We start from the raw sequence: 25,415 nt of genomic DNA, 5'->3' as shown, positions 1-25,415 counted from the left end.
ATTAGGAATTTGCAATAGGGGCAGACACTAATACAAGGATGGGGCTGGTCTCCACCAAAACCCTACAGCAGTGTTTCCCGAAAAGGGTGCCTCCAGCTTTTGGAAAACTCCCAGCCTGCCATGACAGTCGATGGCTGTCCGGCAACACTGTGAGTTGTTGTTTTTGCAACAGCTGGAGGCTCAGTTTAGGAAACACTGCCGCATGAGAAGTTTTTCATTTTTATTGGGGGGATGGACGTGTAAGGGTGTGTATTTAGTGTTTTTATTTTGTGTAGGTGTAGTGTTTTTAGGGTACGTTTACACGGGCGGGGTTCACAGTGAGTTTTACGGTGGGAGTTTGAGCTGAGGTGGAAAACTTGCCACAGCTCAAACTTGTAGAAAGAAACCCACTGTAATCCCCCGCCCATGTGACATTAACATGGGGGTGGGGAACCTTCAGCTGTTGCGAAACTACAACTCCCAGAATGTACTGACAGACCATACATGCTGGGAGTTTTAGTTTTGCAACACCTGTAGGCACACTGGTGGGGAACCACTGAGTTAGGAAACAGACTCTAGTTCCGTGATTCCAATGCGTGTGTCTCCAGCTGTTGCAAAACTACAATTCTCAGCATGTACAGTCTGTCAGTGCATTCTGGGAATTGTAGTTTTGCAACAGCTGTAGGCACACGGGTTGGAATCACTTAGTTAGGAAACAGTCTCTAGCTCAGTGTTTCCCAACCAGTGTGCGCCTACAGCTGTTGCAAGACTACAACTCCTAGCATGCCTTTCGGCTGTCAGTACATGCTGGGAGTTGTAGTTTTGCAACAGCTGTAGGTGCACACTGGTTGGGAAACACTGAGCTATAGTCTGTTTCCTAGCTCAGACAACTTATGCAAAAACTGGGGAAAAACTGTTTTGAGACCGCTTAGTGGCATGCTGGGAGTTGAAGTTCTGCAATATTTGGAGTGCTACAGTTTGGAGACCACCGTATAGTGGTCTCCAAACTGTGTCACTTCAGATGTTGCTAAACTACAACTCCCAACATGCCCAGACAGCCTTTGGCAGTCTGGGCATGCTAGGAGTTGTAGTTTTGCAACTTTTAGAAGGCCACAGTGAAGATCACTTACCAGCGATCTTCACTGCAGCCTCCTCCATCGCCATCCTTTCCGGCCTGCCTTCTCCTGCCGCCACCCGATGTCTCTGCCGCCGCTGCTGCTACGGTAAGCAAGCCATGCTTCGCCCCCTGGCCGGACTTCAATCGGTGGGCAGAGCGGGGGAAATGAACTTTAACCCCCAACATGTTAAGGGGTTTAAAGGAAAACAGTCTTCCCATTCACCCACACTAAACCAAATACACCTGGTTATAGTGCGGGTGAACATGAGACCAATGTGGGGTCTCTGACTAATATACATGCCTTATGTCAGGCACCTGCTCCCTCTGACGATCGGCTTCTCTCTGCGCTGAATTGCGAGTTGGAGGCAGGCCCACCGGCTGGTTTTGATTATTTATGGTCACGTGATCGCTAAGTACGCACAAGCACCCACATGAAAAGCGACCATGAATATTCAAATCCAGCCGGCGGGCCTGCCTCCAGTACGTAATTCAGCACAGATAGAAGCCGATCTTCAGAGGGACGGAGCGCCGGACTGAAGGTATGTATATAAGTCAAAGTCTCCTGTTTAGTTTCCTTGTAGGCACACTGCGATTTATTGGGCATCAGGAAGAGTGTGGCTGAGACGGGGGCTGTGTTGCCGCTCGGCCAATCACTGGGTGAGGTGGAACACCATTGTGAATAATGCATTTATGTCCTGATTCTAGACTGCAAAACAGTATTCATCTAAAAAAAATCAATCTTTCTAAAGTCGCACGTACAGTTAAAATCTTGACTACAGAACAAACGGGGATTTATTATTGCTTATTTTTTGTGCCACCAATTCTACTTTGCAGTAACATTAGTCATTTTACCCAAAAATCCACAGGGAAACGGAAAAAAAATAATTGTGCGACAAAATTGAAGAAAAAACACCACTTTGTAACTTTTGGGGGCTTTCATTTTTACATAGTACATTTTTTGGTAAAAATGACACCTTATCTTTATTCTGTAGGTCCATATGATTAAAATGATATCCTACTTATATAAGTTTTATTTTGTCGTACTTCTGACCCATATAACTTTTTTTATTTTCCTCCTATGGGGATGTATGTATAATTTTTTGCGCCGTGATCTGAATTGATCGGTACCATTTTTTTTTGATTGGACTTACTGTAGGGCTGGGCGGTATACAGGTTCATACCGAAATTTTTGTCCTGTATGATATGAATTTTAACCCATACCGCAATACCAGTTTGGCCCCTCCCCCTCAGGAATGAATGAATTATCAGCCCAGCGCTGCGCTGTCCCCACATCGGGGAACTAATCATATGTGACCCGCGAGCGCTGTTCTGCTTACACCCCCCCCAAATTATCAGCCCAGCGCTGCGCTGTCCCGATCGGGGTAAATACTCGCATATTGCCCACAAGCGCTGCCCTCCTGTTTGTTGCTGCCGACCGGCACTGACACTCTATAGCTGTATTCCTATGCCCGGGCTGCAAAAGGTAAACAAAATAAACTTTAACTCACCTTCCCCTTCGTTCTGGACCTGCTTCCTGGAGACTGAAACGTCGGACAGACGTCAGCCTATCACCGGCCGCAGTGATGTTCCGCCTCGGCCGGTGATAGGTTGAGCGCACTGTCATGTAAGAAGCCGGAACGTCGCTGCGGCCGGTGATAGGCTGACGGCTGTCCGATGTTCACGTGTAGGAACTTGCGTTAAAGTTTATTTTTGTTTACCTTTTGCAGCCGGGGCATAGGGATACAGCTATAGAGTGTCAGCGCCGGCAGCCACAACAAATAGGACGAGGAGGGCAGCGCTTGTGGGTGACGTGAGTAGTACCCTGATGGGGACAGCGCAGCGCTGGGCTAGTAATTAATTTTGGGGGTGAGGAGGGGGGGAATACTGTTATATACCATGGAACCGCCATAAGTTACAAAAATACCGTGATACACATATTTGTCATACCGCCCAGCCCTAACTTACTGATTGCTTTTTATTCATTTTTTTAATGGCATAAAAAGTGACAAAAAATACACTATTTTGGACTTTGGAATTTTAAGTGTACGCCATTGATCGTGCGGTTTAATTAACTATATATTTTTATAGTTTGGACATTTACGCATGCGGCAATACCATATATGTTTTATATTTTTATTTACATAGTTTTTTTTTTTTTTATGGGAAAAGGGGGTCGATTCTTAACACTTTTTTTTTTTTTTTCCCCACTTTTTTTTTTTCCCCACTTTTTTTTTTGCAATGCTATAGGGGGCTATAACATTGCACACACTGATCTCTTACACTGTTCACTGCCATGCATTAACATGGCATTGATCAGTGTTATCGCCACTTGACTGCTCCTTCCTGGATCTCAGGCACGGAGCAGTCATTCGGCGATTGGACATGCAGGAGGCAGATAGGGATCCTTCTGGTGTCCTGCAAGCTGTACGGGATGCCACGATTTCACTGTGGCGGTCCCGAACAACCCGATTGAGCTGCCGGGATGCTTTAGGTTTCACATCAGACGTGGCGGTCAACTTTGATAGCCGCGTCTGAAGGGTTAATACCGGGCATCACCGAGATCGGTGATGTCCGGTATTAGCCGCGGGTCCGAGCCGACCAGATATGACGCCGGGTCTCCTAGGGGCTGGCTTCTTACATGACAGTGGGCTCAGCCTATCACTGGCAGAGGCGGGACATCGCTGCGGCCGGTGATAGGCTGAAGGCTCTGAGACGTCCCAACACCAGGAAGCGGCAAGAGCAGCGGAGAACAGTGACGCCGGTTCCTTAGCAACGGGGGATCGGAGGACGAACGTAAGTTAAAGTTTGTTTTTTTAATATTTGCAGCCCGGGCATTGCCTAGATCTTATTTTCGGGGTAGGGCTTATATTGCAGCCCACCCCGATAATCCAGCTAGGGCTTATTTTCGGGGTAGGGTGTATTTTCGGGGAAACACGGTATGTGACCCTGTGTTATATTGCTGGAGCCGGCGCAGGACATAAATATACGTCCTGCGTTGTTAAGGAGTTAAGGCCCCTTTCACACCATAAAGTTGCTCCGTTAAAAGACCCGTTATAAACTACCGTCAGAAAAGCCTTTAAAAACGGATGTTAAACGGCCGTTACAAAATCCCATTAAAGTCTATGGGGTTTTTTGATTATCCATTATTACCCGTTACAGCCAGTCATGAATAACGGACGTTATTTGTGACTGAAGAAAAAACTGCACATGCTTTAATTTTCTTCCGTCACAAGAAACGGGTAATTTTACTGCAGTTATTTTTAACATTGAAGTCTATGCAAACAGATGAGCCTTTGTCATCCGTTTGCAACTGGTTTATAATATCCATTATTACTTCTGAGCATTCTCAGAAGAGGTGACATCAGCAGACTCCTGCAGTGTTGAGGGACTACTACTACTCCCATCATGGAACAGACTTGTTTCCATGATAGAGTAGTAGTTCCCCTGTCTGCAGGAGTCTGCCAGTGGTTGGGGAGGTTACATAAGTGTTTATACTACAACCCCCATCATGGAACAGACTGTTCCGTGATGGGGGTTGTAGTACAGGGGCTGAGGGATTGATCGCATCGGGTCTCACTTCTGAGACCCGATGCGTTTAGAGGTTATTAAACGGGGTCGGGCGGCATGCTCCGCTCTTCTGCAATGTACAATGTATTTTACTTTCATTTTTAAATTCCCCACCGGGAGCCCTGAATGGCAGGTACTGAGGAACCATTCAGGGCTCCCGGCGGGGTTTTTAAACATCAGTCTGCCTGACTGTATAATTTAATTCCCCCATGTGTATATGTATGATTCTCTCCCCTCTTCCCCCCGCCTGCTGCCCAGTCATTTTCTCATCTTCTAGCACTACTACAGCAGGGACATGCCATTCCATTCCCTGCTGCTCATCTCCGTATCTGACAGAAGAGCAGCGGAGAATGGAGGGACCTGTCCCCCCTGTGCGCTGTTATAGCACTCCATTCCCTACCGCCGCTGTTACCTTACCTTTCCCCCCTGTGCGCTGCTTCATTAATTCATTCCCCACCGCCGCCCGACATGTCCCCGCTGCTGCTCTGCTCCAAGTGCAATCAGAGCGCACAGCAAGGACATGTCGGTCTATTCCCCACTGCTCATCTTTGTCCCCAACGGAAATTCCACCGGAGTACCCCTTTAATTAAGGATGAATACTCATAGGCTGACATTTATCATTGTCTTTGGAGAGTTTTTTTTTTTTGTCCAGAAAAGGCGCAAGCAGGGTTTATTTGCGCTGTTTGGTTTACACATTTCTGCTGATTTTGAGTTCCAATCCATGGATTTTAGCAATACCCATGATATGGAAGGGTTTTATCAACTGCTTTTTGTGAAAAGGAGCAAAGCCACAGAAAAGTCTCTAAAACTACACCAGCCCAGACTTGGCTTAGCTTTTTGGTGAATGTGAAGAGAGAAATTTCAGAAAATGTGACCTGCACAAAATGCATCATATGCTCTGCGACCATTTAATAAATTTGGTTCTCCTACACATTACCAGCACACCAAAAAAGGTGTAGAAAAATGCTTCACTTACATCTACAATGATAAATGGCGGCCTTAGTGTGAAAGCTAAACTGAGCCAGACAGCCCCTATCAAGCACATCAACAACATGTGGGTGACCCCTGCACATGAATGGAGGTGCTGGGTTCTGCGTGACCTTCACATTAGCAACATGACCCACAGTGATGTAGGATAATAGTGCGGGTGATGCTGATTGTAATGTAAATTTGCTTTTTCTAATCTGTTGCACCATTCTGGAGATATATAGAGAATTCCTAATATGCGTGTTATCAACTTGGAGCACCGGGGGCATTCCCAGCCCTTTGATTCACAGTTCTGTCCTCCTGGATGGTCCTTGTAATACAGCCACTCTTCACGAATAGTCATCCTCTTCTCTCTAGCACATCACTGATACGTGCTGTGTCCACGTCAGCCCCGAACCACAAGTGAACATGCACTGCTTCCCTGATGTCACAGCACGTATTTGCGACATGCTGTTAGACTGTATTACAGAGCTGTTGCAGGAAGGCAGAAGGATGCACCAAGGGGCTGCAGAGCCCCTAGTACTCCATAAAGATCATTTGCATATTAGTATTTTTCTATATATATCTCTAGAACAGCACAACAGATTTGAAAAGGGTAACCTGCATTAGTCCGCATCACCCACACTATAATGCCTTGTATAAACAGGTTAGGCCTCTTGAAAGGGGCCTTAGTGTGGGTCATGTTGCTGACAGATTCCCTTTTAAATGGTTTCTAGTGTAGAAATTAAAATAGATATTACCATCTTAGACCTCTATGATGCAGATCCTACCTATCACCTACCTATCAGCACAACCCCTTGTCCCGCCTGTTAAAGTGGCCGCTTTGTATAGCGACCTTGCATGACTTGTTCCATTCACTTCTGAGAGAGTTCTGAAAGCAGCCAAAGTGTTCAAACCATCTTAGTATATGCTTCTCGGTGTACAGTGAATGTAGTGCGGGCTACTTAAATGGGCACTGTCAGAAATAAAAACTTTTGATATGTCGTAAAGCATGTATAACCAATAGGTTTTGCAATTGCTTTCATTAAAACATTTTCAGTATTTCATACTGAAAAAGCCAGTCAAACAACTGCCCCCCTGCCTCCTGGGATACATACCAGCCTGAATGTGTTCACTAGTCATCACCTACCTCATGGACCCACTTCATGATTGACAGGTCTGCAGATCTAAAGCTGCTGTGTTTACTTCAGTCTCTTGTGAGGAGGAGGGGGGAGGGGCAGGATTACACTGCTGCCTGTGAGCAGATGATGAAAGAAGCTGGTGACTGAAGATGGGGACTGAATGGAGGATTTATTTGTTTAAAAAGTGTCCCTGCATGTGTGTATGTATATATGTGTGTGTTTATATGTATATGTGTGTGTATATATATATATCTGTGTTGTCTACGTAATGTGCATGTGTATGAATAAATTAAGTCAATGTGTGTATGTATGTATGTAATACAGGGGGACTACAATCATATGCCTCCAGCTGTTGCAAAATTACAACTCCCAGCATGCCTGCACAGCCAAATGATGTGTGGGCATCCTGGGAGTTGTAGTTTTGCAACAGTAGGAGGAACACAGCCTGCGGCAACACTGCTGTAAATCTGAGTTTTTACCAATCATGCCTCCAGCTGTTGTAAAACAAAGGATGTGTGGGCATGCTGGGAGCTGTAGTTTTGCAAAAGCTGTAAGCACACTGTGTGTAGCATAAAACCAGAAAGGAAATGGCTATAGATGCTCACTCCCGAGACCAGTGACTGAGGAGAGTGAGTGAGGAGGGGGAGTGGTTATCACCTGAGGAGAAGAAAGGGACCCGCCCCCCTGCTTCTAGTCGACAACATAAGGTAATTCAGAAATAAAGCTAATTCTGAAAGAAATATAGGTTATAGACACACAAAAATGATATGTACATGATAAGGATGACATACTGAGCAACGTATAATTTTATTTATTAATTTTTTTTATTTTGGTGATCTGATAGGTATGCTTTAAAATAAATCTGTCAGCTTGCTCCCCTCGCACCAACCAGCAGTACTGGCTGGTAGTGTGGGGGACGCTGATCAGTTTGATACCTACCGTGCCCGTATCTGTCCTGCCGTTCGTCCGAAATGTTTGATTTTCTGTATATGCTAATTAGGTGCTAACGTGGATTTTTCACTAATTAGTGAAAATTTCTCTAACTGGCACTCTGACGTCAGCGCTGCTCGTCCGCAGCGCCAGCCAGCTCATCAATATTCCTCCCCTCCCTCTGTCTCGCCCTCTTCGTTACAGAGCGGGGAGATGAGGGAGGGGAGGAGTATTGATGAGCTGGGCGGCACTGTGGCCAGATTCGGAGTGCCAGTGACCCCGGCCTGTGCCATTTAGAACCTAATTATCATATACAGAAAAACAAAGATTTCGAACGAACGCCGGGACTGATCTGGGCACAGAAGGCATCAAACTGATCAGTGTCCCCCGCACTACCAGCCAGGACTGCTTGTTAGTGCGGGGGGAGCAAGCTGACAGTTTTCCTTTAAAGAGTAGCTCTCATTAAAACAAATGTTTGCTATTGCACTCCTTTATTTACTTTATGGTAAATAAAAGATATTTCTAGTGTACAATGCTTTTGTATGTCAGGGCCATCGCATGAACGGCTATACGGCAGCAGAGACTGCTTCAGCTGCTGCTGGATAGCCGTTTACGGTGCCCCGTGTGCTCCGGTGATGGTCTCTTACCTGTCCTCAGGGCTCCGGCGCGTCCTCTTCGGGGTCCTCTGCATCGCCGGCGCTCTCCTTTGTCATCATCACGTCACCGCGCACGCCGTCCCATCATCCAATAGGAGCGGCGTGCGTAGTGACGTGATTGCGGCAACGGAGAGCGAGGATCCCAGGGAGGCAGAGACGTCTGGAGCGTCAGGGACACGGCAACAGCGATGTAGGGCGACATTCAGGGCAGGGGTGACGGGTCCGGAGCGGCGGGGACAAGTGAGTATAACTTCCTATTCTTTCCATTGCACAGATCCCTCAACATACGATGGTTTCAACAAACGATGGTTCATTTAGAACGGATTACCATTGTATGTTGAGGGACCACTGTACTTTGTTTAAAAAAAAAAAGTTTTATTTGTGCTTAAAAAAGCTCAAGAGCACATTTTCCCCCATCTTATACACAGACTTTGGACCGAAGCCCAAACATAGGAAGTGCAGCCTGGAGTGCTGAGGGGGCGTGTCCAGCCTCACCCAATCACAGCTCCTCTCACAATTAACTGCCATATGCTGTTGGCTGGACACCCCCCCCCCCCCCCCCTCAGCACTCCAGGCTGCACTTCCTGTGTTTGGGCTTCGGTCCGAGGTCTGTGTATGAGTTGGGGGAAATGTGCTCTTGAGCTTTTTTAAGCAGAAATAAAACATAGAAAACTTATTTTTTTTTTTTTTAAACAAAGTATATTAGAAATATTTTTTTATTTAGCATAAGGAGTGCAATAGCAAAAATTAGTTTTAATGCGGGCCCATTGAAGCATCAACATGTTGCTGCCAGCCGTTAGTGGTCATGTAGCTTTTGTCCTAAATCTATATGAAGAAACATGTTTGCCAGAAATAACTGTGTTTTCTATCTGCAGGAAACCACGACCTGTTTCCCAGTTGGTATCTCAGCAGGTAACGCAGCAATTTGTGCCTCCCATGCAGTCAAAGAAAGAGAAAAAAGACAAAACAGAGAAAGAAAAAAGTGAAAAAGAAATATCTATTAAAAAGAACAGTAACAAGAAAGCGAGGTATTATCTGTTGAAGCCATTCTATGCTACATTCACCTAACCCAACAAATAGCATGTTTAATGAAGAAACTAATAGATCACGTTAAGGGTCAATACACACATACAGTATCCTGCCCAGATTTGATGCACAGGATTTGAGACTGTGTACAGTCAATTAATTGACATTTAAATCTTCAGCAGAAAATCCTGCGCATCAAATCTGCGCAGAATACTGTACATGTGAAAACACCATAAAAGTCTTAATGTTCTGGTGTTGTCTGTATAGAAATCTACTATCAGGAATCATGTTTTTCTGGGTGACATTTTTTTTCCACATACATGCTTCCTAAGATGTGTGGGTATAGGAGATGGGGACAAAATAAATAAGTAAATGTGTGTGTGTGTGTGTACATGCACCCTCATTTTCAGAGGAACATTTTAGGGGAAAAAAGGAAAATAAATGACTTGGAAGCTCTGAACTATATGCCTCATCATCCCCAACTTTGTTTCCCCTGCTCCTCAGTGTTTGCCCCCCCCCCCCCCTCCTTCCCCATGCCACATCATTCCTTCCCTTTTCTCAGCCCCTGTGACACATTTACCCCCCCCCCTCTGATCCCATGTGCCTCCTTTCCCCTGTGATTGCCGCTGCTCATCTTTCGGCCCCCCCCCCCCCCCCTTTGCTCATAATCCTCCCCTGCTCATTGTTCCCCCTCTCCCCCTGCTTTTTCTATTTTTCATATTTCCTTACCTGGCAGCGCTCAGGTAATGCACGTCATCAGGGACGTCACTCCTCATTCTCTGCAGCCACTGCTGGTTAGAGTGGCTGCAGCACTGGCTGCTTGTTAAAGTATAGCAGCCCGGCTGCAGCCACTTTAGAACAGTTACCCGCGGCGGCTGCAGGAAATGAGTGACGTCCCTGACGCCGTGCAGAAGAGCCGGCAGGAGACGTCACTCGTCACACACATTACTATCCACACAGCCCACAGGACCCGTCGCATTTCCTGAGCCTGTCGGAGCGTGGCCAGGTAAGGAAATATGAAAAATATTAAAATCGGGAGGAGGAGTGTCCGGGCGCTGCGGCCACTTTAAATCAGAGACCAGAACATTTATCAGGGTATAGCACGCAGGCAGGGTTTTTGCCCTAAATTTAGGTTTTACAAGTGCGTGTTATACGCCGATTAAATATGGTTGTGTGTATGTATATATGTGTATATATTATACATATATACACACATTTTACGGCGTGACCTCCATTAACTCCTAATGAAGTTGTTAGGCTGGGGTCACACCACGTTTTCTTAAATACGGTTCCCGTATACGGTTTGGAGGAGGGGGGCGGGGCTTAATCGCGGCGCCCGCACTCAGCCGTATTCGGGAACCGTATTTAATGCAAGTCTATGAGCCGACCGGAGTGAACCGCAGCCTCCGGTCGGCTTCGTTTTCGGCCGTATGCGGTTTCCCGACCGCAGGCAAAAATGTGGTCGACCACGTTTTTGCCTGCGGTCGGGAAACCGCATACGGCCGAAAACGAAGCCGACCGGAGACTGCGGTTCACTCCGGTCGGCTCATAGACTTGCATTAAATACGGTTCCCGAATACGGCTGAGTGCGGGCGCCGCGATTAAGCCCCGCCCCTCTCCTCCAAACCGTATACGGGAACCGTATTTAAGAAAACGTGGTGTGAACCCAGCCTTACCTGGGATTAGCAATAAGGCACCAAATTTTCTCTAGTCACTATTAACCCCTTGGGGATGAAGCCCATTATAACCCTAAGGACTGGAGCATTTTTTGCAAATCTGACCACTATCACTTTAAGCATTAATAACTCTGGGATGCTTTTACTTATAAATTTGATTCCGAGAGAGTTTTTTCGTGACATATTCTACTTTATGGTAGTGATAAATTTTTGTCGATACTTGCATCATTTCTTGGTGAAAAATTCCAAAATTTGATGAAAAATTTGAAAATTTTGCATTTTTCTGACTTTGAAGCTCTCTGCTTGTAAGGAAAATAGACATTCCAAATAAATTATATATTGATTCACATATACAATTGGGGAGATTTATCAAGACCTGTGCAGAGGCAAAGTTGCCCATAGCAACCAATCAGCTTACTACTTTCATTTTTCACAGGCCTGGTTAGGAATGTAAGAAGCGAGCTGATTGGTTGCTATGGGCAACTGGGCAACTTTGCCTCTGCACAGGTTTTGATAAATCTCCCCCCAATATGTCTACTTTATATTTGCATCATAAAGTTGACATGTTTTTACTTTTGGAAGAAATCAGAGGGCTTCAAAGTTCAGCAGCAATTTTCCAATTTTTCACCAAATTTTCAAAATCAGAATTTTTCAGGGACCAGTTCAGGTTTGAAGTGGATTTGAAGGGCCTTCCTATTAGAAATACCCCTCAAATGACCCAATTATAAAAACTGCACCCCTCAAAGTATCCAAAATGACATTCAGTAAGTTTGTTAACCCTTTAGGCGTTTCACAGGAATAGCAGCAAAGTGAAGGAGAAAATTCAAAATCTTCATTTTTTACGCTCGCGTGTTCTTGTAGACCCAGTTTTTGAATTTTTACAAGTAAAAATAGGAGAAAAGGCCTCCAAAAATGTGTAACCCAATTTCTCTCGAGTAAGGAAATACCTCATATGTGGATGTCAAGTGTTTGGCGGGCGCAGTAGAGGGCTCAGAAGGGAAGGAGCAACAATGGGATTTTGGAGAGTGAATTTTGCTGAAATGGTTTTTGGGGAGCATGTCACATTTAGGAAGCCCCTATGGTGCCAGAACAGCAGAAAACCCCACATGGCATACCATTTTGGAAACTACACCCCTCAAGGCACGTAACAAGGGGTCCAGGTCCAGTGAGCCTTAACACCACGCAGGTGTTTGACAACTTTTCGTTAAAATCGGATGTGTAAATGAAGAAAAAAATGTTTTCACTAAAGTGCAGTTTCTTCCTCAAATTTACCATTTTTACAAAGGGTTATGGGAGAGAATGCCCCCCAAAATTTGTAACCCTATCTCTTTTGAGTATGGAAATACCCCATGTTAGGACGTAAAATGCTCTGCGGGCAAAATACAATGCTCAGAAGAGGAGGAGCACCATTGAGCTTTTGGAAAGAGAATTCGTTTGGAATGGTAGTCAGGGGCCTGTGCGTTTACAAAGCCCCCTGTGGTGTCAGAACAGTGAACCCCCCACATGTGACCCCATTTTGGAAACTACACCCCTCACAGAATTTAATAAGGCAGTGAGTATTTACACCCCACTGGCACTTGACAGATCTTTGGAACAGTGGACTGTGCAAATGAAAAATAACATTTTTCATTTTCACGGACCACTGTTCCAAAAATCTGTCAGACACGTGGGGCGTAAATGCTCACTGTACCCCTTATTACATTATACGAGGGGTGTAGTTTCCAAAATGGGGTCACATGTGGGTGGGTGGGTTCTGGCACTATGGGGGCTTTGTAAACTCATGTGGCCTTCAATTCCGGACACATTTTCTCTTCAAAATCCCAATGGCGCTCCTTCTCTTCTGAGCATTGTAGTGCGCCCGCCGAGCACTTTACATCCACATATGGAGTATGTTATTACTCAGAGGAAATGGGGTTACAAATTTTGGGGGGCTTTTTTCCTATTTTCCCTTGTGAAAATAAAAAAATTAGGGTAACACCAGCATTTTTGTGAAAACATTATTATTTTTTTTTTTCATTTTCCCATCCAAATTTAATGAAAATTCGTCAAACACCTGTGGGGTGTTCAGGATCACTATACCCCTTGTTACGTTCTGTGAGGGGTGTAGTTTCCAAAATGGGGTCTCATGTGGGTATTTGTTTTTGCGTTTATGTCAGAACCAGTGTAAAATACTCCTGTGCAAATCACCAATTTAGGTCTCAAATGTGCATGGTGCGCTCTCACTCCTGGGCCTTGTGCATCCGCAGAGCGTTTTACGCCCACATATGGGGTATTTCCGTACTCAGGAGAAATTGCATTACTAATTTTGGGGGGCTTTTTTTCCTTTTACTGCTTGTGAAAATAAAAAGTATGGGGCAACACCAGCATGTTAGTGTAAATATTTCATTTTTTTTTACAATAACAGGCTGGTGTAACCCTCAACTTTTCCTTTTCATAAGGGGTAAAAGGAGAAAAAGCCCCCCAAAATTTGTAGTGCAATTTCTCCCGATTACGGAAATACCCCATATGTGGCCCTAAACTGTTTCCTTGAAATACGACAGGGCTCTGAAGTGAGAGCACCATGTGCATTTGAGGACTAAATTAGGAATTGCATAGGGGTGGACATAGGGGTACTCTACGCCAGTGATTCCCAAACAGGGTGCCTCCAGCTGTTGCTTAACTCCTAGCATGCCTGGACAGTCAGTGGCTGTCCAGAAATGCTGAGAGTTGTTTTGCAACAGCTGGAGGCTCCGTTTTGTAAACACTGCCATACAATACGTTATTCATTTTTATTGGGGGGGGGGCAGTGTAAGGGGGTGTATATGTAGTGTTTTACCCTTTATTTTGTGTTAGTGTAGTGTAGTGTTTTTAGGGTACATTCGCACTGGCATGTTACGGTGAGTTTCCCGCTAGGAGTTTGAGCTGCAGCGAAGAATTTGCCGCAGACCAAACTTGAAGCAGAACTTACTGTAAACCTGCCCGTGTGAATGTACTCTGTACAGCTGGAAAAACCTCCAGCTGTTTCGAAACCACAACTCCCAGCATGCGCTGACAGTGAATGCTGGCAGTTGTAGTTTTGCAACATCTGGAGGCACACTGGTTGGAAAACCTTCAGTTAGGTTCTGTTATCTAACTCAGAATTTTTCCAACCAGTGTGCCTCCAGCTGTTGCAAAACTACAACTCAAAGCATGTACTAATCACCGAAGGGCATGCTGGGATTTGCAGTTTTGCAACATCTGGAGGGCTACAGTTTATAGACCACTGCACAGTGATTTCCAACTGTGACCCTCCAAATGTTGCAAAACTACAAATCCCTGCATGCCCAGACAGCAAAGAGCTGTTTAAACATGCTAGGAGTTGTAATTTTGCAAGATCTGGCGGGATACAGTTTAGAGACCACTATATAGTGGTCTCAAACTGCAGCCCTCCAGCTGTTGCAAAACTACATATTCCAGCATGCCCAAACAGAAAACAGCTGTCTGGGCATGCTGGGAGTTGTAGTTTTGTAACATCTGGAGGGCTACTATCCAGATGTTGCTAGGCAACTTACCGGCTTCCGTAGGATCCAGGGAGCCGATCTCCGTCGCCGCCCCCCGATCACCGTCGCCCGCAGCCTTCGGAGGGGTAAGTGGACCTTCGGCGTTCGGTCCCCGTCATGCCCCGCCTATTGTGGGTGGGCAGGACGGGGAAAACGAAAGTAAACCCCTCTGCCCCCGATCTGCTATTGATGGTCGCGTCTAGACCACCAATAGCAGAGATAGGAGGGGTGGCACCCCTGCCACCTTACTCCTATCGCTTCAGGGGGTTCGTAGTTGTCTTAGACAACCGCGATCCCCCTTCTATTCCGGGTCACCATAGACCTGTAATGACCCGGAATCGGCGTAAATCGCAAGTGTGAATTCACTTGCGATTTGCGCCGATCGCCGACATGGGGGGGGGGGGGAGGGTTCTAATGACCCCCCCCCCGGGCATTTGCACGGGGTGCCTGCTGATTGATATCAGCAGTCACACCGGTCCAGTCCCTGCCCGGCCCGCGGTGGGGACTGAAATTCCCACGGGCGTATGGATACGTCCTTCGTCCTCAACAGGTTAAAGTATTGTTCCAACTTCTATATAGCTCTTAGCTATCTCCAGCAGCTCCCGTATACAATGAATTGCAGGTCATGTGCATGACCTGCAACTCTATTCCCACAGGAGACTGTTACCAATCTTGAGATCATATCAGGCCCCAGTGGTCTGACCTCCCATAATTAGACCCTTATTTACTATCCTGTGCAAAGGGGAAAGAATGAATGTTAGAGGCTGGAATACCCCTTTAAGAACCTACATTGTGATGCTTTTATATATCACTGAAAGTAATTGTGATGCTTCATGTAGAAATATCAGGAGATAAGGTTAGCATACTTATTTATATACTGCAAGTTTTTTCCTGTTGGATCCACTTCTGAATCTGTCTTAAACTGCATGTGTGACACAATCTTTCTAATGTAACTTGTTGAAAACAGAAAACTTCATTTTTTCTTTTGTGTGTTCACAAAAACTGCCACTAGGTGTCTCCCTATTTGTCTAGAGCACATCTCTTTGCAGTAGGGGTGGACCGGGTGCAAGGATGGGGCTTGTCTCCACCAAAACCCTACAGCAGTGTTTCCCAAACAGGGTGCCCTCTCCGCCCATGTTCCCCCGCTCTGTACCGACTTCCGATCGGTGGCCAGAGAGGGGGAAATGAACTCTAACCCACCCAGCTGTCTCTGACAGCACCGATCAGTCTCTTATTTTCCAGGAGATCGGGCTGAATTGACCTGCGATTTGCTGCGATCGCCGATCTGACCCCCCTAGGCATTGCCACGGGATGCCTGCTGATAGATATCAGCAGTCATCCCGGTCCGATCACCGTCCGGCGAGCGGCAGTGATCGGAAAATCCGAGGGTGTATGGATACGCCCTCCGTCCTTAACCCCTTAAGGACCGGGGGTTTTTCCGTTTTTGCATTTTCGTTTTTTGCTTCTTGCCTTTAAAAAATCATAACTCTTTCAAATTTGCACCTAAAAATCCATATGATGGCTTATTTTTTGCGCCACCAATTCTACTTTGTAATGACGTCAGTCATTTTGCCCAAAAATCTACGGTGAAGCGGGAAAAAAAATCATTGTGCGACAAAATTGAAAAAAAAATGCTGTTTTGTAACTTTTGGGGGCTTCCGTTTCTACGTAGTACATTTTTCGGTAAAAATGACACCTTATCTTTATTCTGTAGGTCCATACGATTAAAATGATACCCTACTTATATAGGTTTGATTTTGTCGGACTTCTGGAAAAAATCATAACTACATGCAGGAAAATTAATACGTTTAAAATTGTCATCTTCTGACCCATATAACTTTTTTATTTTTCCGTGTATGGGGCGGTATGAGGGCTCATTTTTTGCGCTGTGATCTGAAGTTTTTAACGGTACCATTTTTGCATTGATAGGACTTATTGATTAAATGATATAAAAAGTGACCAAAAATGCACTATTTTGGACTTTGGAATTTTTTTTGCGCGCACGCCATTGACCGAGCGGTTTAATTAATGATATATTTTTATAATTCGGAAATTTCCGCACGCGGTGATACCATATATGTTTATTTTTATTTACACTGTGTTTTTTTTTATTGGAAAAGGGGGGTGATTCAAACTTTTAATAGGGGAGAAGTTAAATGATCTTTATTCACTTTTTTTTTTCACTTTTTTTTTTTGCAGTGTTATAGGTCCCATAGGGACCTATAACACTGCACACACTGATCTTCTATGTTGATCACTGGTTTCTCATAAGAAACCAGTGATCAACGATTCTGCCGCATGACTGCTCATGCCTGGATCTCAGGCACTGAGCAGTCATTCGGCGATCGGACAGTGAGGAGGCAGGAAGGGGCCCTCCCGCTGTCCTGTCAGCTGTTCGGGATGCCGCGGCTATCCCGAACAGCCCGACTGAGCTAGCCGGGAACTTTCACTTTTAGCGACTCAGCTCTGAGCGCGCGGCTAAAGGGTTAATAGCGCGCGGCGCCGCGATCTATTAGAGACGGGTCCCGGCTTCACTATGACGCCGGGCCCGCCGTGATATGACGGAGGGTTACTGTGTAACCCCGCGTTATATCAGAAGAGCAGGACCAAGGACGTACCGGCACGTCCTTGGTCCTTAAGGGGTTAAGTGACGGGACGCGAGGGCGTATGCATACGCCCTTCGTCCCCAGGGAGTTAAGGACCCAGCCAATTTTCACTGGAGGACCCGGCCATTTTTTGCACATCTGACCGCTGTCATTTTAAACATTAATAACTCTGGGATGCTTTTACCTTTCATTCTGATTCCGAGATTGTTTTTTCGTGACATAATCTACTTTATGTTAGTGGTAAATTTTTGTCGATACTTGCATCATTTCTTGGTGAAAAATTCCAAAATTTTATGGAAAAAATAAAAAATTTTGCATTTTTTTTTTTTACTTTGATGCTCTCTGCTTATAAGGAAAATGAATATTCCAAATAAATTATATATTGATTCACATATACAATATGTCTACTTTATGTTTGCATCATAAAGTTGACATGTTTTTACTTGTGGAAGACATCAGAGGGCTTCAAAGTATAGCAGCAATTTTTTGCAATTTTTCACAAAATTTTCAAAATCGAAATTTTTCAAGGACCAATTCTGTTTTGAAGTGGATTTGAAGGGCCTTCATATTAGAAATACCCCATAAATGACCCCATTATAAAAACTGCACCCCTCAAAGTATTCAAAATGACATTCAAAAGGTTTGTTAACCCTTTAGGTGTTTCACAGGACTAGCAGCAAATTGAAGGAGAAAATTCGAAATCTTCATGTTTTACACGCACATGTTCTTGTAGACCCAGTTATTGAATTTTTACAATCGGTAAAAGGAGAGAAATCTTCCTAAAATGTGTAACCCAATTTCTCTTGAGTAAGAAAATACCTCATATGTGTATGTCAAGTGTTCGGTCATCGCCGCCCGCGGATCTCCGTCACCCCCTGGCTCCGACGCCCTCCCGAATCGGTAAGTGGATCTTTGGCGCCGGTCCTCTGTCGTTTCCCCGGTCTGCCCCGCCTATTGTGGGTGGGCAGGACGGGGAAACGAAAGTTAACCCCCCCCCCGCCCCTGATCTGCTACTGGTGGTCGCGTCTAGACCACCAATAATAGCAGGAATAGGAGGGGTGGCACCTCTGCCACCTCACTCCTATCCCTTCAGGGGGATCGTGGGTGTCTTAGACAACCGCGATCCCCCTTATATTCCCTGTCACCATAGACCCGTAATGACCCGGAATCGCGCAAATCGCAAGTGGGAATTCACTTGCGATTTGTCGTGATTGCCGACATGGGGGGGGTTTGCGCTGGATGCCTGCTGAATGATTTCAGCAGGCATCCCGGTCCGATCGGCACCCGGCGGGGACCGGGATTCTCCATACGTCATGGTTCCTTAAGGGGTTAAAGATGAGCTGTGCTTGGTTGTCTTGGGCAAAACCAGACAGGTATACTATCAGAAAGTAGGGCTGTGTGACTTATCTTAAAAACAATCAAATTTAGATATTAGCCAATTGCATTTACTGCAATTCTTATCTTGCCTGTGAATTTCGGCAGCGGCTCGGCCTCAGACCCGATCAGGTCCTGCTGGGCAAACATTAGAAAAGAAACTGATGCTTTGCTTCTTTCACACTACAAAATTACTCTGTTTTAAAGATCCGTTCGAAGTTCCGTCTGAAAATCAGCTGTAAAACGGCAGTTACAAAATTCTATACGGCCATTAGAAAATCCCATTATAGTCTATGGGATTTTTCTAATGGGCGTATTAACCCGTTATCGCTCGTTATTAATAATGGCCATTATTTTGTGACGGGCGAATGAATGGGAGAAATAGTGCATGCACTAATTCTCCCGTTACTTTCTTCCATCAGAAAAATAACGGCCGTTATTAATAACTGGTGATAACGGGTTAAAGCGGCTATTAGAAAAATCCCATAGACTATAATGGGATTTTCTAATGGCCGTATAGAATTTTGTAACTGCCGTTTTACAACAGATTTTCAGACGGAACTTCGAACGGATCTTTAAAACGGAGTCATTTTGTAGTGTGAAAGAAGCCTTACCTAGCCCTGGTCCCTTGTAGGTCTGCAGCAGATTTTGTTCTCCAGCAGCTGGTTCTTCTCGGAGGAGAACAGGATCTGCGGTAGACCTACAGGGGAAGTAATCATCAGTTTTTTCTGTTTTTGTCCCCCCCCCCCCCTCCGCAGAGAGACATCATGTTAAAGCATAACTTAAATTTGCTTAGAATATCAATCATACATTACCTTTATGTACTTCATTGCAGGTTTTATGATCCCAAAAAATGCATTTGTATATAGCCAGCAACAGTCGGATAGGCGTGGCCAGGGGTTCACTATACCCCCGAACCTCCACGCCTGTCTACTTTCCTGTAGCGCAGGGACCTTTTGTGTGATTGACACACAGGACCCAGCGCATGCGCTCTGCATTGCTCAGCAGGCTTTATCACCAGTGAGTTTGTAGAGCTCCCTCTATGCTGGTTGCTGCGGTCACTAGAGGCATAGAGTGAACACACAGCATTACACACAGCAGTGAGCTGACAGGCACCAGAATCGAGCGCTAGTAGAGGGAGCTAAAACTCTCTGGTGTCATCCCTGCAGCATGTAGGAGAGATCACATGGCGGTACCAGCGCCGAAGAAAAGTAGATAGGTGTTGTGGCTCAGGGCATAGTAAATCCCAGGCCACGCCTACCTGACTGTTGCTGGCTGTATACAAATGCATTTTTTGTGATCATAAAACCTGCAACAACCTGTATAAAGTAGATAAAGGAAACGTCTGATTGATATTCTAAGCACTTTTACCATACTGTTGTTACTTTACATAGCCCAACCATCATGACAGTTGCGCTTTAAGGGTGATGGACATGAAATGGGATTTTAATATATCAAAATTGTAATATTTACCTCCATAATTGACATTCTCACCAAATTGTGCAACCCTATTTGAAAGTTTTGGATTATCCCCCTCATGATATTCATGTAAACAAAGGTTTACATTTATTTTAACCCTTTTGCAGCCAGTGTGTGTAAGAAGTGATAGTTTATGCTGACAGCGAATAGTGCATCGTCCTGGGCATGTACCGTATATACTCGAGTATAAGCCGAGTTTTTCAGCACGATTTTTCGTGCTGAAAACACCCCCCTCGGCTTATACTCGAGTGAACTCCCCCACCCGCAGTGGTCTTCAACCTGCGGACTTCCAGAGGCTTCAAAACTACAACTCCCAGCAAGCCAGGGCAGCCATCGGCTGTCCGGGCTTGCTGGGAGTTGTAGTTTTGAAACCTCCGGAGGTCCGCAGGTTGAAGACCACTGCGGCCTTCAACATCATCCAGCCCCCTCTCACCCCCTTTAGTTCTGAGTACTCACCTCCGCTCGGCGCTGGTCCGGTCCTGCAGGGCTGTCCGGTAAGGAGGTGGTCCGGTGAGGAGGTGGTCCGGGCTGCTATCTTCACCGGGGAGGCCTCTTCTAAGCGCTTCGGGCCCGGCCTCAGAATAGTCACGTTGCCTTGACAACGACGCAGATGCGTCGTTGTTAAGGCAACGGCTCTATTCCGGGCCGGAAGCGCGGAGAAGAGGCGCCCCCCGGTGAAGATAGCAGCCCGGACCACCTCCTCACCGGACCACCTCCTTACCGGACAGCCCTGCAGGACCGGACCAGCGCCGAGCGGAGGTGAGAGGGGGGCTGGATGATGTTGAAGGCCGCAGTGGTCTTCAACCTGCGGACCTCCGGAGGTTTCAAAACTACAACTCCCAGCAAGCCCGGACAGCCGATGGCTGCCCGGGCTTGCTGGGAGTTGTAGTTTTGAAACCTCTGGAGGTCCGCATGTTGAAGACCACTGAGGGCGAATGATGAGAAGAGGATGATGAAGGGGGGGGGGGTGTGGGGATGATGAAGGGGGGGGGGGGTGTGGGATGATTACAAGGGGATGATGAAGGGGGGATGTGTGGGATGATAAGGGGATGTGTGGGATGATGACAAGGGGATGATGAAGGGGGGGATGTGTGGGATGATAAGGGGATGTGTGGGATGATGACAAGGGGATGATGAAGGGGGGATGTGTGGGATAAGGGGATGTGTGGGATGATGACAAGGGGATGATGAAGGGGGGTATGTGTGGGATGATAAGGGGATGTGTGGGATGATGACAAGGGGATGATGAAGGGGGGATGTGTGGGATGATAAGGGGATGTGTGGGATGATGACAAGGGGATGATGAAGGGGGGATGTGTGGGATGATGACAAGGGGATGATGAGGATGTTAATGACGGGTCTGGATGATGACAGGGGGGATGAGGTATTTCCACCCTAGGCTTATACTCGAGTCAATAACTTTTCCTGGGATTTTGGTTGAAATTAGGGGTCTCGGCTTATACTCGGGTCGGCTTATACTCGAGTATATACGGTACCTGTCTTTGTAATTCCCCATGTATAGCTATGGCAGAGGCCACATATTGCTATATAAAAAACACATACAGAGCTTCATTATGAAAAATGTGTCCAGAAATTCCTTATTGGGAACAGGTCCTTACTCGTAGCCTGCAGACAGCGAAACTATATGCTAATGAGTGAAAACGATTCTGCTTACACCTAATAAAACAAAACAAAATTTCATATAGGAAAAAATGGCAGTGGTTGTTCTCAATCTGTGCAGTTGTCTGAAAATCCAGTACAATGTAGACCCATAATGGCTGAAGCAAATAAACAAGGCAGCAAATCAAAATGAGGTGACAATAATGGGGGACTTTAACTATCCTGATATAAACTGGGAGACTGAGACCTGTGAATCTCATAAAGGAAACAGGTTTCTGACTAGAGCTAAAGACAATTATCTGTCCCAAATGGTACAGGACCCTACCAGAGGGGGCGCCCTACTAGACTTAATATTAACCAACAGACAAGACAGAGTAACTAATGTGCAAGTAGAAGGACACCTAGGAAATAGTGATCATAATATAATACATTATAACTTGTTCTTCAATAAGGGAATCCCTCGAGGGGCCACAAAAACAATGAGCTTTAGGAAAGCAAAGTTTGATCAACTCAGAGAAGCCCTTAACAATATAAAATGGAATAATGTCCTCAAAAAGAACAATACTGACACTAAATGGGAGACTTTTAGGAATATCTTAAATTCTCACTGTAAGATGTATATACCCTATGGGAATAAAAGGGTCAAAAATAAAAGAAAACCAATATGGATGAATAAAAATGTTAAGGGGGCAATAAATGACAAAAATAAAGCATTTAAACAACTTAAAACAAGATGGCAGTTAAAAAGCTATAGAGAAAAACTTAAAATATGTAAAATACAGATAAAAGCTGCGAAAATAGAGACAGAATGACTCATTGCCAAAGAGACTAAAACTAACCCCAAAATGTTTTTTAACTATATAAATAGCAAAAAGGTCAAAAATGAAAGTGTTGGCCCTTTAAAAATTAGGAAGAAATTATAAACTGGGATCAGGAAAAAGCAAATATATTAAACAAATTCTTCTCCACTGTATTCACCGAGGAAAATGAAATGCCAGGTGAAATACAGCGAGATAAGGTAAACTCCCCAGTACAGGTCACCTGTCTAACCCAGGAAGAGATGTGTCGGTATAGGAGAAAAAAAGGGGGGGGGGGGGGAGAGATGGAGGGCAGCGCCTCGTGTAATTCCGATGGGTGGTTCTTGCATAGAAGTAATATGTATTGTGCTCACCTGGAGCGATACTTGGTATCGTGCGTGTAACCCCTTCCTCACAGGGTGTTTGTAGCGAAACCCCGGAACTGCAGCCTGCTGGTGTTCTGGCCGATGTCCTGGCAGGGTCTGTCGGCAATGATACAGGATACGAAGAAACAGGAAAAAAGTGTACACTGTACACCTTTTTGGATGCTGGCGCTGCTCATTGAAATAATTGTGAGGAGGTAGGGCTCGCTCCCGAAACGCATCTTGTTTCACTGTCTTTTTGTTCGCATGTATCAATAAATGCAGGTATCAATAAATTATTCCATTGAGCAGCGCCAGCATCCAAAGGTGTACACTTTTTTCCTGTTTCTTCGTATCCTAACCCAGGAAGAAGCACAGTGCCACCTACAAAAACCATGTTTTTGATTGGACTTTTTGATCAGTTTTAACCACTTAAGAACTGAGCCATTTTTTTTTTTTTTTACAATTCTGACCACTCTCACTTTATGCATTAATAACTCTTAGATGCTTTTACTGATTATTCTGATTCAGAGATTGTTTTTTGACATATTCTACTTTAACACACTTGTAAATTTAGTTTGTTACTTGCATCCTTTCTTGTTGAAAAATCCCAAAATGTCATGAAAATTTAGCATTTTCTAACTTTTAAACTCTCTGCTTAAAAGGAAAATGGATATTCCATATAAATTATATATTGATTCACATATACAATTTGTCTACTTTATATTTGCATCATGAAGTTGACATTTTTTTACTTTTGGAAGACATCAGAGGGCTTCAAAGTTCAGCTGCAATTTTTCACAAAATTTTGAAAATCTGAATTTTTCAGGTACCAGTTCAGTTTTGAAGTGGATTTGAGGGATCTTCATATTAGAAATACCCCATAAATTACCCCATTATAAAAACTGCACCCCCCAAAGTATTCAAAATGACATTCAGAAAGTGTGTTAACACTTTAGGGTTTTTCACAGGAATGGTAGAAAGGTAAAGGAGAAAATTCAAAATCTTCATTTTTTACACTCTCATGTTCTTGTAGACCCAGTTTTTAAGATTTTACTAGGGGTAAAAGGAGAAAAAGCCCCCAAAATTTGTAACCCAATTTTTCTCGAGTAAGGAAATACCTCATATGTGGATTTCAAGTGCTCTGTGGGTGCACTAGAGGGCTCAGAATGGAAGGAGCGACAATGGGATTTTGGAAAGTGAGTTTTTCTGAAATGGCTTTTTGGGGGGGGGGGGGAATGTCCCATTTAGGATGCCCCTATGGGGCCAGAACAGCAACAAAAAAAAAAAAAAACATTGCATACTATTTTGGAAACTACACCCCTCAAGGAATGTAACAAGGGGTACAGTGAGCCTTAACACCCCACAGGTGTTTGATAGTTGGATGTGTAAATTATTATATATTTTTTTTTTTTACTAAAATGCTGGTTTTACCCCCAAATTTTTCATTTTCACAAGGAGTAATTGGAGAAAATGCCTCCCAAAATTTGTAACCCCATTATGGAATATGGAAATACCCCATTTGTAGATGTAAAGTGCTCTGCGGGCGAACTACAATGCTCAAAGAGGAGCGCCATCAAGCTTTTGGTGAGAGAATTTGGTTGGAATAGAAGTGGGAGGCCATGTGTGTATAAATTTTGGGTAACGTCAGCATTATAGTGAGAATGTTTGTTTATTTATTATTATTTTTTTTTCATTTTCACAATCAACTTAACCCCTTAAGGACCGGAGGTTTTTTCCGTTTTTGCATTTTCGTTTTTTGCTCCTTGCCTTTAAAAAATCATAACTCTTTCAAATTTACACCTAAAAATCCATATGATGGCTTATTTTTTGCGCCACCAATTCTACTTTGTAATGACGTCAGTCATTTTGCCCAAAAATCTATGGTGAAGCGGGAAAAAAAATCATTGTGCGACAAAATTTAAAAAAAAACGCTGTTTTGTAACTTTTGGGGGCTTCCGTTTCTACGTAGTACATTTTTCGGTAAAAATGACACCTGATATGTATTCTGTAGGTCCATACGATTAAAATGATACCCTACTTATATAGGTTTGATTTTGTCGGACTTCTGGAAAAAATCATAACTACATGCAGGAAAATTAATACGTTTAAAATTGTCATCTTCTGACCCCTATAACTTTTTTATTTTTCCGTGTATGGGGCGGTATGAGGGCTCATTTTTTGCGCCGTGATGTGAAGTTTTTAACGGTACCATTTTTGCATTGATAGGACTTATTGATCGCTTTTTATTCATTTTTTCATGATATAAAAAGTGACCAAAAATGCACTATTTTGGACTTTGGAATTTTTTTGCGCGCACGCCATTGACCGTGCGGTTTAATTAACAATATATTTTTATAATTCGGACATTTCCGCACGCGGCGATACCATTTATGTTTATTTTTATTTTTATTTACACTGTGTTTTTTCTTTTATGGGAAAAGGGGGGTGATTCAAACTTTTAATAGGGAAGGGGTTAAATGATGTTTATTCACTTTTTTTTTGCACTTTTTTTTTTGCAGTGTTATAGGTCCCATAGGGACCTATAACACTGCACACACTGATCTTTTACATTGATCACTGGTTTCTCATAAGAAACC

The 25,415-nt window shown here is 44.5% G+C and overlaps 1 protein-coding gene across 1 annotated transcript in view; it reads left to right on the top strand.

The window, feature by feature from the left end:
• Positions 1-25,415, top strand: part of YAF2 (YY1 associated factor 2) — a 45,677-nt gene that overhangs the window by 10,799 nt on the left and 9,463 nt on the right. The window contains exon 3 of the mRNA XM_056573946.1: positions 9,233-9,385. Within this exon, the coding sequence (XP_056429921.1) occupies positions 9,233-9,385 (153 nt within the window). The remainder of the gene's footprint in view (positions 1-9,232; positions 9,386-25,415) is intronic.

This window comes from Hyla sarda, chromosome 4, assembly GCF_029499605.1.
Source record: "Hyla sarda isolate aHylSar1 chromosome 4, aHylSar1.hap1, whole genome shotgun sequence".
NCBI classification, from domain to species: Eukaryota; Metazoa; Chordata; class Amphibia; order Anura; family Hylidae; genus Hyla; species Hyla sarda.
This window is presented reverse-complemented; position numbering and strand designations above follow the sequence as displayed.